Source organism: Cyprinodon tularosa, unplaced genomic scaffold (assembly GCF_016077235.1).
Source record: "Cyprinodon tularosa strain WSP-4 unplaced genomic scaffold, ASM1607723v1 ctg110, whole genome shotgun sequence".
NCBI classification, from domain to species: domain Eukaryota; kingdom Metazoa; phylum Chordata; class Actinopteri; order Cyprinodontiformes; family Cyprinodontidae; genus Cyprinodon; species Cyprinodon tularosa.
In genome coordinates, this window is record NW_024037894.1 from 538847 (window position 1) to 556194 (window position 17348).

At 37.9% G+C, this 17348-nt stretch overlaps 1 protein-coding gene and 1 long non-coding RNA gene across 2 annotated transcripts; both read right to left on the bottom strand.

The window, feature by feature from the left end:
• Positions 1–268: 268 nt before the first annotated feature.
• scn4bb (sodium channel, voltage-gated, type IV, beta b) lies at positions 269–9671 on the bottom strand. The gene is made up of 6 exons (XM_038296548.1): positions 9531–9671; positions 9093–9339; positions 2043–2206; positions 1738–1957; positions 820–949; positions 269–602 (listed from the first exon to the last, which is right to left on the bottom strand). The coding sequence occupies exons 2-6, from the start codon at positions 9163–9165 to the stop codon at positions 506–508; spliced, it is 684 nt and encodes a 227-aa protein (XP_038152476.1). The 5' UTR covers positions 9166–9339; positions 9531–9671; the 3' UTR covers positions 269–505.
• A 6718-nt stretch (positions 9672–16389) lies between these two features.
• On the bottom strand, positions 16390–16915 carry LOC119790958. Its single transcript, XR_005281792.1, has 2 exons — positions 16863–16915; positions 16390–16776 (listed from the first exon to the last, which is right to left on the bottom strand). It is a non-coding gene; the product is annotated as an uncharacterized LOC119790958 (long non-coding RNA).
• Positions 16916–17348: the final 433 nt, after the last annotated feature.

Sequence of the window (17348 nt, forward strand, 5' to 3'; positions counted from 1 at the left end):
CTCAGCCTTAAAAGGCTGGTGACCCCTGCTGTAGGGAATGATCTGATTACTACATTAATAATAATAATACCAATTAATAGTAGAAGTAGAATCATGACCACATTTAAGAGACAATGAGTTTCAGCTCATAATTTCTACCATTAATTAGTTTTGTTAGATCTGATTTTACTCTTTCTAGGAAGAAGTTTTCCCCAGGATTATTGGCAATAAAGTTTTGTTCCTTATGTGACTCTACTTAATATGTTATTGAAGCCATGAACAGCTACTGTTTACCAATGATGTGGACATGTTGAGCATTCACTACTTGCACTATTGTAAGCTGTATATCATTTCCACCACTTAGAGCACATTTGGTGTCCTTGTGTGCAAAAGTATGTATTCCCATTCAAACCTCACCACAAAAGTTATTAAATTAAACATACTGACATTTCAAACCCATTTGCACATATTAATATCTGCAATATGTCCTAAATCAGAGTACTTGTGTAGTTTAACATGCCCTGCCTCATTTCTTTTTGGGAGTTGGTTTAGAATCAGCTTTGGATGCTGGGAGGCCGTTCTCAGTGTTGTCAATCCCTGACGAGGACACAAGGCACTCTTTACTGCGAGAGGAAAGCGGAAAAAACGAGGTGGTATTAGATTTGCAGGATCACAGCAGCCCAAAGGCAAACTTTTATCTTTAAGAGAACGACTTAAAGAAAGCATGCATAGAGCTTCAACCGAAGCGTCACCAAGCAGCTGCAGCAGCAGTGGTGGTATGTGATGAAATAAAATGAAACATTTTCACTGTCTTTAAAGTACCAGGGACTTATAACTTACTTTTTCTCCTCAAGTTTGGCAAGAACAAAGAGAGTTAAGTTCTTGAGTAACATGAAGGCCATCAGGAACGCGATGGCTCCCCCTACAGCCGAGGCTATAAGAATGGTCAGCGTGTTGTCCACCACCCTCACTATGGAGATTTAACAAACGGGGAGGAAAATCATTCACATTTAAACATATTATATGAGTTTTATAACAAAGACATGCTTAGAAAATCATGGAGTTGAATCCTTCAGATGATGCATTATTTTACACACTTTTATAGTTAATGAACACCTGCTTAAAAAAAAAAAAAAAAATCATTTTCATCTCTGGTCTGATGAAATTCATCATTCTACATTCAACTGTCCACTTAGATGTGGCCCAGTTTGTTTTTACCTTTAAAAGATGCATGTTCTGGTTTACTTTTTACCTGCATATCACTGGAGCATCAATAAAGACTGTTTTATCTTAAAAATGGGCCAGTTTGTATTTTATTGTTTTATTTACAGGTAACAATTATGCAAATGCAGCTGTTACATTTTTTTTTTTTCAGAATTTACACTTTGTTTCTCTAAGTGGATAAAAGCCACTTACCAATAGAGTACATGTTGATGGGAAATGTGTCGTTAACAGAAAAGTTCCTTTTGTGGCAAAGGGTAGTTTCTGTTTCACTTACTCACTAAGGACGTTCTCAGCATTAGACAGGAAGTGAGTAAAGTTAGTTTAAAAGCTGGAATACCCCAGAGATCAGGCCTCTTTTGGTGCATGCATGGTGTATCAGTCTGTGATAGCCTCAGCACTGATTTCTGTACTATTTTCCTTACCTTGTTTGATCAAAGTGAGCCAATAAATTTCTTTTTTCTTATTTTGTTTCTTTATTAATCTGCTGTAGCAAACCGCTACACTTTAAATCAGCTGAAAGTGTTTTGGACTTACACTCGTCCACCACAATAAGGTGGAATATTGCACTGTGGTTCTTGTTCTTCTCTTTTGGATTCTTCCCAAAACATGTGTAATAGCCTCCATCCTCGAAAGTGATGTTCCATATTAAGATGGAGATGTTATTTTTGTTGTTCTTTCCTATAAACTCCACTCTTTCTTTGTGAATTTGCACATCTGGTACCACGTCCTCTGTTGGTATCACAGCTTCACAAACCTAAAGGGTTCAGAGTGAAGGCAGCTGTATAAAAAGCATAACCGAAAGCTGCGTGGAAATGTTTCAAAGGACCAAATGGTTTTACTTTTTGCATTGTGCCATTGTCGTTGTACTGCCAGTTGAAGTAGAGGTCCTTGATGCCGATACAGCTGGCGTAAGTGCAAGGCAGCATGACTGTGCTGCCGTTTACCGCTTGCAAGAAAGGGATTTTCCCCACGGACATTTCCAGGCCTTGAGCAGACCAAACACCTGGGAGAGCAATAAAAACGACAAAATTGAGAGAGATACACATGACAGAATGTTAGATCTTTGGTTTTCAATAACAAAACTATCTACTATATTTCTAAGTAAAAATCAAAAGGATATTTTGGATTGTAGCAACTCACAATTTCTGAAAAAAACAAACCTTGTTTTGGACAATCCCTGTTTGAATGTCATTGATTGGATCAATATAAAAGGAGGTTTTTGATCAATGTTCACCTATTTCCAAGGTTTATAAGGGATAAATATCTGAAGACTGTGAGCACTGAGAACTGAAGCAATACCTCTAGAACAGAAAATATTAATTTTCATAACAGACTGAAGCATTGCATTATAAGTTAAAGACACAAAGTCACAAAGATTTATATAAAACAATTACAATAAGATATAAAACATACAACAAAAGAAACATCATGACATAAAAGCAAAGCAGAACAGAAGAGTTTTTAATTGACTTCAAATAATGTATACCATAAATAAAAAACTAATGCTGCTTCGCTTTAAAGTTGTGTGGAGCTTCAGTATATTTGGGCCACAGAGTTTGTTCAAAAACTTTTTCATAAAACTTGGAACGTTTTTTTTTTTTTTCTGGGTAAGGTCCAATACCACCATCAACTAATTAGAAATATAACAGCTTTAAAACAGGTGCTATATATCTGCACTCGTAAAAGTGGGATTTATTTTTTGCCAAGTTGTGATCTGTACCTGTATTTTTCAAAGTTTTAACTTTGTAACTTTGTATTTTTTTTTTTACTTCCAACCTTATATTCTGACAAATGGAACATTTAATGTCAAGTGGAAGTAGGAGCTGACCACACTAATCTACGCAGCTTAAATTCAGGTATCTTTATTGACTTTTATTTACATATGTATACTCCTTTGCACATGCTTTTATTGACAGTTATCCTAGCTCATACAATATTTGGTCAGTTTAAATTTCCCGGCCTATAAATAATTGATTTGTTTTTTGTTTTTTTTTGCACTTTATTTACATTACTTTGTTTTAATTTAAAATGTAATCAGCATTTTCTTTATTTGTGTTCTTTTTATAATCCCATTCTCTGCTCTAACTGGCTGTTTCACATTACTCACTGAAATGTACTGATGTGTAGAAATGTTGGATATTAGTTAGAGACAAAAACATTTTTTTTGTGCTGAGCAATGCTTAAAAGAGTTTCAGAACTCCTTCTTTTCCTACATCCACTATAACGTCCATAAACTTAAAGCCTCAGTAACTCAACACCATTGTGTCCTTGCAGTGACATTACTGTCAAAAACAAAGCATTGAATCTGCTTGTGCTGGAGAGGGGTAACTCTACACTGCAGATGAAGGTCAGGCGACTCCAGGAAGTAGCAGTGTTGCCTTCACAAAAGTTGGAGAAAATAAATATGGTAAAATAAAAAAAGACACCAAAGACGAAGAAAGGTGATTTTTTTTCTTCGACCTTCTGTTATTTCAGCATGTTCTACCTCAACATTTAGCTCTCAGTGGTTAACTTTCAGCAGAGGAAGGACGGACGGAAGGTATGAGCAGTGATAAGACCAACAGAGCAGCCATAACACCCTCTGCACTGTTCCCAAGGTTCCTGTGATTCTCCTCTGTGTTTTGTGTCTCCATGTTACACAAACAGCACAGCCAAGGTTACCAGCAGGCGAACACTGCAGCATTTAGGAAAGGAGCTTAGCCAAGGCAGCCAAGGAGCTGGCTGAGCAAACCTCAAGATGTGACAGGACTCCTGGACCCCGCCTCAGAAGGAATGAAACAGGAGATATTCCTTTGGAAAACATTAATCGTTCTGTAATCACCATCTTCGAATGGAGATATGTTCAGGGTATTTGTATTTCAAATTTGTACAAAAAGGAAACATTTCCAACACTTCCTTTATTCAAATATCAGCCAAAAAGCAGGAAACCCTCAGGGTTGGTCCAAACAGCCCTGCTGCAGAGCAGGGTTTTTAGACTAATTGGTCATAATTCTACTCCGGGTATCGGGTTCCGCGCTTACTGAAATGGTAAAGTCAGGAAATATACCCCAAAATTTACTCTGAGTTACCACCCTGTTCATGAAATGGGGGCCTGATACCAGTGGCTACTTTTCTCAAAACATTTTCATGTCTTTAGGTTGGGTCAAGATGCATTAGTTCTTCCTTTCACCTCTCAGGCTGAGTTGGGCTGGTGATGTGGAGCTCATGTGTCAAACATGCAGAGTTAGTTGCAGTTTCTTTGGATTAATCAACAAAGTTGCTCCAATAACCTTTTCACTTAACAAACCAAATTTTTGATTAAAATCTACAGTTTGTTGTCATTGAGGTTATTTCTGCCTGATATAAACGTTTTTATATGGAATAAAGTTATGAAGAGGGAAGTTATAGAACAGTTATATCTCATTTTATTTCATCTTTCAAAGAAGGTAGAAGGTGCACTGTAGCTCTTTTAATCTGAAATTCACTTCATTTAGCTGCCAGGAAAGGAGTTTAGTTTACATATAGGCCAGAAACTAGGGCAACACTGTTCTGCTTTTCTCTCTTTATTTAAAAAGACAAAACTGAAATGAAATGGAATCGGAAATAAATAATCATTGTGAGTTTTGTTATATCTGTAAATGTGAATCAACACACAAAGGCAACAGCACTGTCCTTCAGGCATTTATTGTCTGCAAAGACAGCCAGTCATCTCACTGAACAAATCTAAAGAGGAGGGACAACAACAAAAAGCTCATACTGTAGTAGTAGTACTATCAGTAATAGTATCCTTTGTTAAACAATATACATTTTCAATGTTTTTGTTTTAAGGACATTTTAAAAATAGCTGACAGCAGGCCTCATCTCTCAAAGCAGGCTTATTAGTAATCCAGTTCAGTTCTAGGATAAATTCCTTTATACCCCGGTTTTTCCATTTCAGACAGCTAGGAAGCCATTACCTTGAGTAAGATGACAAACAACTCTGAAAAAACCCTTAAAGTCACAACATGGACTTTGTGACCTAAAGAGTTGGCACATATTAGTTATTTTAAATGATTCCTCAGGCCACTATACAGCGCTTGACACTATCAACGCTACCAATGGGGCTTCCCTCTTAAAATAATGACTGTGTAAGTTGGGAGAAGATGCACCGTCGTTGACCAGGTTATGTGACCTGGAAGAACGTATCGCTGTAATGCCACAGGCTTTTATATCGTCATGGAGCTAAGGCTTTTACTTTACTATTTTTTTTCGCCTGCTTGACTACTGAGGCAAGGAAACAGTTTAAACCTTCTGAGGAGGCCAAAAAGAGAAAACAGGAAAGGGATTGCATGTGAGGAAAAACAAGAGACCAACATGGAGAGGAGTTTGTTCCTTGGAGCAGGCTGAAAGAAGTAACCAATTCTCTTTTCTCAATTCTATTATTAGGCTGGTAAGTTAAAACTTTGTATACAGTCAGATATTTTTATTTTTGATGTTTATTAGAAGCAAAATACAGACAGACAAAGCTAGCAGGCTACACACAAAAGCTACCAGAACCCCACAGCCTAAATGTATAAATCTCAGACATTCCACAAAAAAGACAGATTCCTAATTTCATAAAAGAAAACCAGTAGAACAAAGCAGTGGTAATCTTGGACGCCCATGATTCTGCTTCGCTGATTTTTCTTCTATGTAATTTGCAGGGTGACTGTTTTTACTTGCATAGACATGAAACCTCAGATGTGAAAGTTACACGTCTTACACCCCCAGTAGCCAATAGTTACACGGTGTGCTTTTAATACCCAAATGAAGATGCAAAGTTTCACCTTTTTAAACAGCTGCTTCTTCAAATGTGTGCGTTTTAGTGCACAGATCTTTTTTGCACCTGGGCAATAAAAATAGCTCCTGTACTGGTTTGTATCTGCAACATAAAGTTCACTTATCATGTCATTATTGCGTTTAATCCAATATACGGTACTAATCCTGGAAATATGAACGTAGGTGGTTATTCTAGTAAATAATGGTCCTGGGGAGATTTTTTGCAATATTCCAGCTGCAAATAGTAAGTTTAAGGACATATTTAAGAAAACATAATTTCAAAGGTATGTGTATAAAACGTATAAATGTTTCTCTCATGGTCAGATGACCTTGATTTTTTTTCTCAATGGGCTTTTTTATTGAGCAAATAAAAAACTCTTTGCCGTTTTTTTTTATGTTTTGCATTTAATTATTTAAGATGATCAAAAAACAAAATACTAGTGAAAGACAACAAAAGCATTGCATGCAGTTTTTAAATATAAGTTTTCATTATGAAGGGAAAAAAAATCCAAACCTAAATGGCTCAGTGTGATTCTATTTTCTCTAGCTACACCCGGCCTGAAGTTAACTAAAACATCCTCTAAAGCCGGAAATCATGCTGAGATTAAAAGAAATTCAAAAACAACCCTTAATGTTGAACGTAATTACAGTAAATCACTTTGTAAAATTTCTTTGAACTGAAATGTGTCGAGTTACTGTAACATGCTTGTTTATTAAGTACATTTAACTTAAAACTTTGGTTCAACTGAAATATTTTAGCGTCCCAATTAAGTATAACTTAATTCACCACACAAAAAACATCTGAACCAATAAAGAAGTAGACCTACATGTGCAGTTTTTGTAAATACGATCCCATTGGCCGGCTAGTTTTCAATGGGAGTGGCTAATGGGTACAGCTTAATTCTGCTGGGTACCAAGTTTTTGTTTGTTTCAGAGAAATGGCGCTTCTTGCTCTTAAATTATTAATATCAGTGATCTCCTAATTTGGCTAATATGAAGGTTTATTTATTTAATACTTTATTTTGCATTTAGTGTTTTTTATCTGAATACATACACTTGCCTAATTTTATGTATTTGTTATGTTGCCATGGGGGCATTCTTATTTTTTGTATCATTTAAATAAAACTTTTAACCTTTACCTAACACAAAAACTAATGAATAAATTGCTGCAAACAAATCCACCAGAAAAATCATTTAAACCTAAATAAAACGTAATAAAAAAAGTAATTTCTGAGGCAGCTGGGTACCTCAAAATGTTTGAATTCTGGTTAAGTATTCTGGTCTACAGTATAATTTAGATCATTTATTGGACTGGAAATGGGTGTAAAGCTATTTCTAAACCTTTTGACTCCATCAAACTATGGAGGACCAGGAGAGCCAGTGGGAAAAAAAACAACTATTACAAATTAAACATTTAAATCATACATTTATGAATCCTAATTAAACTGTTTGATTATAGTAAATTTTATATAAAATCATTAAAGAGGAATTGTAAATTGTATTTTTCAGTCTATTATATAATATTGCAACAGCTTGTTTATTTTCGTTAACTGAAACTAACAAAATGAAAAAACTGGAATAAAAAAAAAAAAATTCAGTTATTGAATTAAAAGTAAAAACTACACCTTGCTAAAAAGCCGAAACTAACTGAGTCAGGAATTAAAGTTTACAAAGCTAATGTGCTTAGTTTTCGTTTGTGTCTGTGTATCATAATGCATTAATATAAAGTTGATGTAGAGTTTTTGGTTGCTTTTTTAATTTTTTTTATTATGCCAGTAGATGGCAGTTACAGCAGTCAGGTCATTTGTCACCTGGGATTTTATTTCTATTTTTCTGACCCTGACATATCATATTACATACTAGACACTATAACTGAAGCTAATAAAAAACAAACTGAAACTAAGCATTTTCAAATAATAGATACTAAACTAGTCAGCATAGGATAGAAAACAGTTCAACTTTTTTTTTTGTATAAAGAATGGAAACTTCAAAACTGTTTAAACCTCGCTTATTAACAGTTTAGCTACAGCCCTTTAACAGTTTAGTTTAAATGTATTAATGGCTTAGCCTCATCTTATCAACCGTTTTATTTTAGCTTAACCAGTTTAGTAAATAGCCCTTTAGAAACAGCTTATGAAAAGTTTATTAAAACGGTTCACAAAAAGCTAAAAAAGAAAGGATGACGATAATGTGCAGGGAACAATTAATAGGCTGCAACCAAATATGTTGTTGTTTATACATGGAAATATGAAATGGAAACCAGAAATGCTATAACATCAAGGACTGGAAACTTCAAGGTAAAAAAAATATATGAAAATGAAAAAAGAAATGACCTTTTTAAATGTTTGATAAGGGATTTTTTATTATAAGATAACATTTTTAAATTTTAAATGAATAGATCCTTTTCATTGACTTTTTTGGTCTTCCATAGTTAACCAGAGTAAGAACTATTATCAATGAATGGGGAAAACATGGAACAGTGGTGGTCCCCCACAAGAGACCAGGACACAGGGAAGACTCCTCAGAAAGGGCACAAAGGAGCAGCAACAACATGTAAAGACCTGCAGGCCTCAGTTATGGTCAGAGTTTATGCCTCCATCATCAAAAAGACACTGGCCATAAATTAGCTGTATGGCAGAGATCCAAGACCAGAAGTAGAAAAAAGATTAAGAACAGAGAAGGAATAAAATATTCTGTAGACTGGCGAGTCAAAAGCTGAAGATTATGGAAAGTTTTTCTCATAATAACACCAGGTTTCAGACAAACAACATTGTTCCAACTGCATATAAGTAAAGTGGAGGTAATATGATGTTCAGGGCCCCGTTGCTGTTTCAGAAAGGCTGTGATAAATAGACCAATGAATTCAGCTGTTCACCAAAACATCCTCTGCTGGTGACCACGGCAGGAAAACAACCCAAAACACTCTGTCTCACTCTGAGTGGAAAAAGTGGATTGTACTCATTACTCTATGAGTAAAAATCTGGAAAAGGGTAAACACTTTTTCACACCACTGTACAATTAGGAGAATTCTGGGACACATACAGAAAAGAAATAACCAGAGAAGTATCACATAACATAGAGAGAGGAGATAATATAATGAAGACAGACTTTACCAAGCAGCAAAGTGAAGGCTGCGTATGGGGAGCCAAGCTTGGAGGGTTCAACCCCAATCCACCGTACCTCCATGGCAGCTGGCTTTGTCTGAGACAAAGATCCAGCCCTGGCTCTTTTTGATTCTGAAATTCCCTTCAGACAAACTCTGCTTTCCAGATGTGAGGGTAAAATCTGGAGTCCCAAACAAAAAGCTGCTGTAGTTCGAAAGTCTCTCTAACACCTACAGATGCACTCATGGAGGAAATGCTGTAGATCAGGCAGAGGGCAGAAGATAAAGAGGAGAAACAGCAGAAAAATGTGGGGAAAAAAAGGAAAAAATATTTCAGTGCGATGTTAAAACTTTTCCATAATGTACAAAAAAAAAAATAGAAAGCCTTAAAGTAACAGCTCCTTTCTGTTCTCTAAAGCAAAACAGTAGAGTTTAGGTCTGTGCCTACCTGCTCCTGTGGCCGGCCGGCTGGCTTCACAGCTGAGTCAGTGTGGGACGGGACGGAAGCACAGCGGCAAACTCTCACTGCGCAGAGTCAGGGTTCACACAAGGAGAAACTGCCAGCCAGCACTTTCACTGCAGAGACAGCCACATTGCAGTGCCAGCCAGGAGGGGAGACAATCAAGGAGGAGAGACCTAGGGGGGGTGGGAGGTTCAGCAGTGCAGACAGACAGGAGGGATACAGGGTTCCATCCCTGTGCAGGACCTCAGCAAGTTGCATCTATCCCAGCATCTTCCCTTTAGATGCTTATGGGTTTTTTTTTGCTTGTCATCTCTTGCTGGCTGCATGCCATCCCCACTTGTCTGGTTCCCCATTCTTCAAACTGCCCCAGTTTCCCCACCCAACTCTCTCCCATTGCCTTACCTTCTATTGTCAGATTTTGGGGGGGGGGGGGGGGGGGGGGCAGCCTTTGCTGAGTGCTTTGAATAACAGGTAAAAGTCTGCAGTGCTGCTCGGAGAGGAGGGTGTGTGGTTCAGCTTCAGTGTTGTGTCCGGGACGCACCCCAATTCATACACTTGTACTTTCATTCTTACTTCAGCATGAGACATACAGCAGGAGGGTCAAAAATGTAGATAGTTTTCTCCCTTTTTTTCTGAAAAAACACTTTTATGTTTATAATCAGCATTTCCAGCATTACTCGGCAGATTCAGTGGATGACAGGACAGCTTTTTCTTTGCTCCATGGTAAATTCCTCATGATTCTAGCTACAAACCTCTGAGTATCTTTTGATTGGCAACATTATCACTGTGCACCTTGATTAAAACAAAATTCTGATTGGCTGGTAAAAATATTAGGAGAAAAGATAAGTTTCTGGAAACAAGTGATGTGAAAAGGGGAAATTGATGATCTGGACACAGTGGCAGAGCTAGAAAATTGGGCATGGGGTAAGGGACAAAGGAGGCTCAAAATGTCCAGGCAGAGAGGCAGTGCTGGACTACTTTGAAAGATGCAGGCAAAACTTTCAATTAACATTATGAGGTGAGATAACAGTCAAAATAAATTCATAGATGTCTGACTGTGTAAAGGCAAGTCACTTATGTAAATAAATGTAGGATTTAATTTTGTTTCGTGATTTCATGTCAAAGCAACATATGCTCTTCATCTGTTGAAAACATGTATTAATACCAGTTAGAAAGTTAGAGCTTCAAAACATTATAAGGGCAAATAACACAATTGTAAAAACAGACCACAAACAAACTAAAACAAATCCCAAATATATCAGTACAAATAGCAAATTCAGGAATTATTGATTACAATTTCTAATGTTGAATTCTGGTTCCCTAACTTTCTCAGTGTTTTGGGGACAAACTTTGAGTTTCTGAAGAAGGTGGTTGGCGAATGACATCACTGTTGAACCTCTGAGGATTTCTGAATCCATCCAGGTTGGTTAGGAGGAATCCTGCTTTGACAGTTACTCATTGGTCCAGGGGGAACACACAGGGTCAGATCCATGAAAGCATCATGATCAAAGAGGACAAACTAGAGTACAGAATCCAAGAGCCGATCCGGAGTCAAAGCCAGCTGATCCGAGACCCAGAGCAAATTCAGGGGAGAATCCCGAAATAAGGTTGGGGCACAGAAAACAGGTCAGGGATCCTAAAAAGGACACCATGACAGGTCTGATAGGGATCAAGCAAGCTCAGAAAATCAAGAAGTAGAATCAGGTCATAATCAGGCAGACAAGTAACATTAATGCTGGATTAAATTCACCAATGGCTTGTAATAATCTGGAACTAGTGACTGGTCTGAGAGCTGGTTATATAATCAGGAGGGCAGGTGGATATGATGAAGGCTGATTGGGAACAGGGTGGAGCTGACAGGTGTGTTGAATGATAAATTAAACCAGCACTGGTGCCGAGAATCATGACATTTACCCATACAAATTAAAAATTAGCAAATACATATCCCAAATACAAAATATGAGGCCAGGAAATATAGAGAAAGTAGATGAGAAGAGAACAGGAGAGAATTTACTGGTGCATAAAAAGAAAAAGAGCCAAAAGGAGCATGGACTGGTGATATGTTGGCATTTAATCTACCCTGATACAATGTTCAAAATGCACATGTAGAGTAGTTCACATGCACGTGTCTTAAATTAAAATTGCTTTTATGAGTTGTTATTTGCACCTCTGGCAAATATTATAGTATCTGAATATTATCTTGACCACACGGTATCTGCCTATCAGGTATAGGGCAAAGATATGTTGTTCCTGTTGTCATATATTTACTTCCTAAATTACCTGATTTTCTGTCTTATATTTGAATCTATGTTACTCTGACTTTTCTATATCTGCTGTGCTGATGGATGGATGGATGGATGGATGGATGGATGGATGATAATATTTAAACAAACAAAAACAATCCAGGAATGTGCCTCTCCTATTACATAAGCTTAATCAAAATAAACAACTAATAGTGTTTATTAGTGCAATCTGATCATTCAGTCTTCTCTGTCTGCTTCTCTCTTGATCTTCCTTTCTTTCTACCCGACTTCTGCCTGCCTTAACTCTTCTAAGTAGATTTTACTTTCTTCACTTCAACTGATCTTTCCATCAGTGTTCATATTTTCCTCTGCTCTCATTCAATCTTCTTTCTATCAGTCTTCTAATCTTCTTCTTCTCCTCTTCTATCAATTTAACACTAATTTAAAACATGGACGTAATACAATCAAAATCCCTTCCAAACACATATAATCTCATCATACATATGATTATTGTGATGAGGTGATTATTATTATTGTTACTGTTGTTGTTGTCTCACCTGATTAAACACTAAAAAGGCTTATCACTACAAAATTCAGCTACAAATACAAACGACCTAATAAATGAACATTAAACAGGTGGTTATCTCTTCCTCCATCATTCTCAGATCATGCAGATCTTGTCTTGTTCAGTTTTCATTTTACTGCCTCATATTTTTTATAATGCAGAACTTTAATATACCAAATATGAGTGGGAGAAAAGTAGACCTAAGCCTGGAAGTCTATGCTCATACCACAACCATAAAACGGTAAAACTACTTATAACTCTACTTACAATAACAAAATATCTGAAAAAATAAAATAAAAATTACCGATCAGCTCTAAAAACATCTTCAGATGAACCCTTGTTAATCCTTGGAGAACCACTGAACCAGATTAGCACCTTGCAAGGAGTTTTCGATCATTCTGTTCATTCTGAGCCTATTTCATCATACCAGCTGCAGCCAATGGTCTGTCCTAATTTTTGGTGATAAGCTTGGATTATGTTACATTTTTGGTCCTCATCTTTAAAAAAACAAAACACATCGAAGCCCAATTTTTTTATTAACCTGGGCACGGACCAAACATCTACTGCAATGATCAGCCCATGTCAAATAAACCGATTAACACACTCACCATAACACAGGGCAGCTGCAACCAGTTCCTCGTCTTTTTTAAAAGTGACGTACTCTGCTTTTCATCTATACGTTAACAGCTGCCAATCAACTAGCTAACAGCTGAGTCTGTGCGCCAACATGCTCACGCATTCCTGGTGCCATAATAACAGTCTACACACAACATTTTCCACCCCTCATTAATAAAAACGTAAAATCTGGGATATTTCCGGGGACAGCTTTAGTGCAAAATGGGGGCTGCCCCTGGAAATAGGGGGACGTCTGTTACTGTATACTTCTCTGGCCTCAGATCTTAATAAGAAGCATAAAAATAATCTGAGACTTTTTGTGTCACTTTGTTAAATGGCGGAGCTCAGTCTGTCTTAGAACGCAGTCCTTCAAGACTGTGAAAGATTGTTTTCTACCTTACACTCCTTTAGATTGCCACTGAAATTTGATATAATATAATAACATGAGTAATAATATGCAGGGACTCAAAAAGAGATCTGATTCTGAAGAAAGAGTTTCTCTGACTGGCATTGCCATATGATGACGTCATAAGAAGGGACGGGGCACCGAGCAGATCTGGTACCTACAGCGGCTCTGGAGCTGCAGGTTTTAGACCAACACCCTGGTCTGGCAGATAAAAACTGTAATCCTTTTTCAATATGGCAGAAGCTAATAGTACAACAGCTTTATTTAAATCACTATTAACACACAAAATAGTTAAACAAATGTAAACAGAAAAAAATGCATCTGAAACTAGTTCATTTAACAAAGAAGATTGGTAAACATAATTGTCTGAGAAATGAAATTATGAATTGTTCAATCATTTCAATATAAAAAACTGATCTAGTAATCTGTATTCAGTACAGGGACCGTAAGAGGAGCCAAGGCCCCCATTGGCCACTGTCTCTAACCGCCCATGATAAGATATTAAACCTTCTGGATGGCTGAGAAACTTTTTTCTGTAACACCAGGAAAAGTTTTGCAGTGACCAGCCTGCAAAAAAGAATGATTTACTTTTTTTTTTTCCGTTTTAGAAAAACAGTGACTATTGAAAATTGTAAATTGACTATGAGTCTATTTACACAGAGATTAGTAAAATACTCCCATATTTCTAGCATTTATCTTAACTATTTTTTATTAATTGCATTTTTTTTAACTATGTCAGAACTGTTCATTTCATTTATAGCAGATCTGAATCATTTTGATCTATTTTAATCTATTAATACAATCAGAACACAGAATGAAGGGATAAGAAACACATGAAGAAAACTATCTAGACTACTTTCATTTTATCATAACTCTATGACATAATAGTTAAGGGAAGTAGACTGTTGTCAGATGCTACGTTAGCATTGGTCTAAGGCGGTTTGTTCAGGATGCGGACTCACCACTCTCCTCTGCACGCCCCTCCACTGGAGAATCAATGCAGCAGCAGTGGGAAGCTTTCCAAAACTGCAATAAAAAAAAAGGTCTTTGCTGCAGAAAGACTGAGTGCTGCAGCAGACCAGTCGAAAGAAGCTGCTGCAACATGATGAGGGCGTCTGTTTGCAGTTATTAATAGGAGGTATTTTATGCATAGATACTGAGTTCATGTGTTCCATTTTATAATTCAGTGGTACCATGAAGATGCATCCTCAGCTTTATACAGAACATCGGTACCTCTGGGATTACTGCAGTGAGATATGTGCTGCCTGCAGCAGGAGACAAGGACACACATCTCAGGTGTTATTATACAGTTGTGACGTAACATTTTAAGACTCAGCTTCATATGTAGAGCACAAGTTAAGGAAGATTAACAATATGTGACTACCCGTCCCACACAAACACACACATACTTGTTCTGCTATACGTAGTGAGGACCGTGTGTTGACTCCCATGGACTTCCATTGATTTTTAGTCATTTTCAACCCTCTCTATGCCTCCTTTTGGTTGCTCTTCCAGCGTTTTAGTTCGTGGGGCCTTCTAACAATAAGCCATTGTAAATCCTGGAATAAAATCAAGGCAAATCTGTAGAACTGCACAAACCAGCCTAACTGGTGAACATGATAGGAGCAGCACCATAGCTAGACTTAGAGAATACTGAGATCAAAGTGCAGAATAAGTTATGTAGAAGAACACATATAAAACATGTGTTATAATTTTATGTATCTTATGGTGAAATTGTAAAAAAAAAAAAAGAAAAAAAAAAAGAAACAACAAAGAAAAAAACTTTGGCTTTATTTTATGGAGAAAAAAATCATTAGTCTGTCAGCTTTTCATAAATGCAACACATCTGAAACATGTCAATGGGCGGTAGTAACGCTAACTAAACTTACGGATGCTTTGCTGGACTTTAGTTTAGCTTTCAACACCATCATCCCACAGCATCTGATAGGAGAACTAGAACAGCTGGGCTTCAATACACACTGCAATAGCCTGCTTGACCTTCTCACAAACAGACCTCAGTTAGTTCGGGTTGGACAGAACACCTCTGATGTCATCACCCTAAGAACAGGCTCCCCTCAGGGCTATGTCCTGCCGTTCACCTTGATGACATATGACGGCGTCCCCAAGTTCACCATCAAACTCATCGTGAAGTTTGCAGACAACACCACCGTGGTGGGCCTCTTCAGAGACAACAATGACCAGGACTACAGAGAGGAGGTGGAGCAGATGGTAAACTGGTGCAGAGATAACAGTCTGATCCTGAATGTGAAGAAAACGAAGGAGATCATCGTTGATTTCAGGAAAAATTGGCCTAACCACGCTCTACTGCTCATCAACAGCTCAGCTGTAGAGGTGGTCAGCAGCACCACATTCCTGGGGGTGCACCATCACAAATGACCCCTCACACCCCCACCATGGACTGTTCTCCGGCAGATTCCCAAACAGGTTCTTCCCCACCTCCATAAGACTGCTGAATACTGAAAAAATCTGTAAATCATGTCACAGACTCTGCATCAAACTAACCATATCAATGCTTTTTTTTTGCACCATGTTTTTTCTCAGACAATGTTTACCTTTGAGCACTGCTACACTTTAAAGGTCAAATAGAAAGGAGTGTGTCTAGAGCAGTTTTATTTTGTGTGATAAAAAGATTATCCTTTCTTTTCTCTATGTGTCTGGTCTTAATCATGCTAAAAGTGCTCCAAATAATAAAAATTTATGGAATTTTACAGTATGCTGGGTGCCTCTAGCGATCCCCAGCTGTGACATCAGTGAAGTCAAATGTTCTCTCACAGCATCATTTGGATTCAATATACCAAAGTTGCATTGGCTTATTTTCTCTGTTGTATAGCTTTAATAATGTGCCTGATGGCAATAAAGCTGACTCAAAGCATTGTTTATTTTTTTTATGAAATGTTTTTTTTCACAAAACCATAAATAGTTGCACAGTTTAGTTTCATGATTGGTTTACTAATCTAACTCACATGCTGAGATAACCACTCAGAGAACAAGGCAAAAGTTTAACAGGTTTATTGAAGGCGTTGACAGGAGTTGGATCTGGAACTAAGTGAACTGGTGACCCCGAACGGGAAGTTCAGTGGTCAGTTCAGGTACCGTGGGAATCTTTGAAGCTCTGAGATTTTGCTAGGTGGGGATCTTTGAGGGGGGTCTTGTTAATCCCTGAATCCAGACTGTGTGGTAAATCCAGAGAAGGGTGCACATATTGGAGGGTGGATAGGTTGACAAGCTCTGGACCCGAAGGAGTAAAAAAGGGGACTGTCACTCAGATTTCCGATGGGTATTTGAACAGAACATATGGAGGTTTTCCCCTGCTCAGTATAACTCGTTTTTTTCCTTCTAGTGGAGAGAAGTTCAAGGAGTCCAGTAACACAGGAAAGCTTCCTGTCGGTGAGCAAAGACAAAAACTCGTTAGACTCAGAGAAACAAAGCTAGGTTAGACTCAGCTAAACTCAGCTTGGTTAGAGTACCCAAAACTGGCAAACACTCTGGCGTCGAGGTAGTGACAGTCCACTGCTCTAATACTCCTCCAGATAATGATCCAACGAGCCGCAGGTGTGCAGGGAGGGACAGCGAAGACAGGGCACCTCCTGGTGGTGGAAAACGGAGACACACAAACAGGCCACACAAACTGGATTCCTAACAGTTTAGTATAGTCACAGCTCCAGATAGATTTTCATATCATTATGGTCCGGGCTCCAGAACAACAAGAACCATGATAGATAACAGTCACAGCAGGCGGAGACCCACATCCACTCCGAAGCCAGCCGGGGACGGAGCGACCGACTCGACCAAGTGATTGCAGTCGAGTAAAATCCCAGACGATTTTGAAATTCATGTCCTACCATAGTTTGGGCTAACTAAAACCTGGTTAATGCTACACCCATCCACACGGCCTGATTTCCCACACCACGTATGATAAGAAATCTAACTATGCAGACAGCTCTGCGTTCGGA

What these genes read in the sequence shown, in the direction of transcription:
- scn4bb (XM_038296548.1), bottom strand. Translation starts at nt 9,165, where the DNA reads ATGGAGGTACGGTGGATTGGGGTTGAACCCTCCAAGCTTGGCTCCCCA. An exon ending in AGCCTTCACTTTGCTGCTTG is followed by an intron (nt 2,207 to 9,092) that starts GTAAAGTCTGTC and finishes TTGCTCTCCCAG; the next exon opens with GTGTTTGGTCTGCTCAAGGC. An exon ending in ACAATGGCACAATGCAAAAA is followed by an intron (nt 1,958 to 2,042) that starts GTAAAACCATTT and finishes TGAACCCTTTAG; the next exon opens with GTTTGTGAAGCTGTGATACC.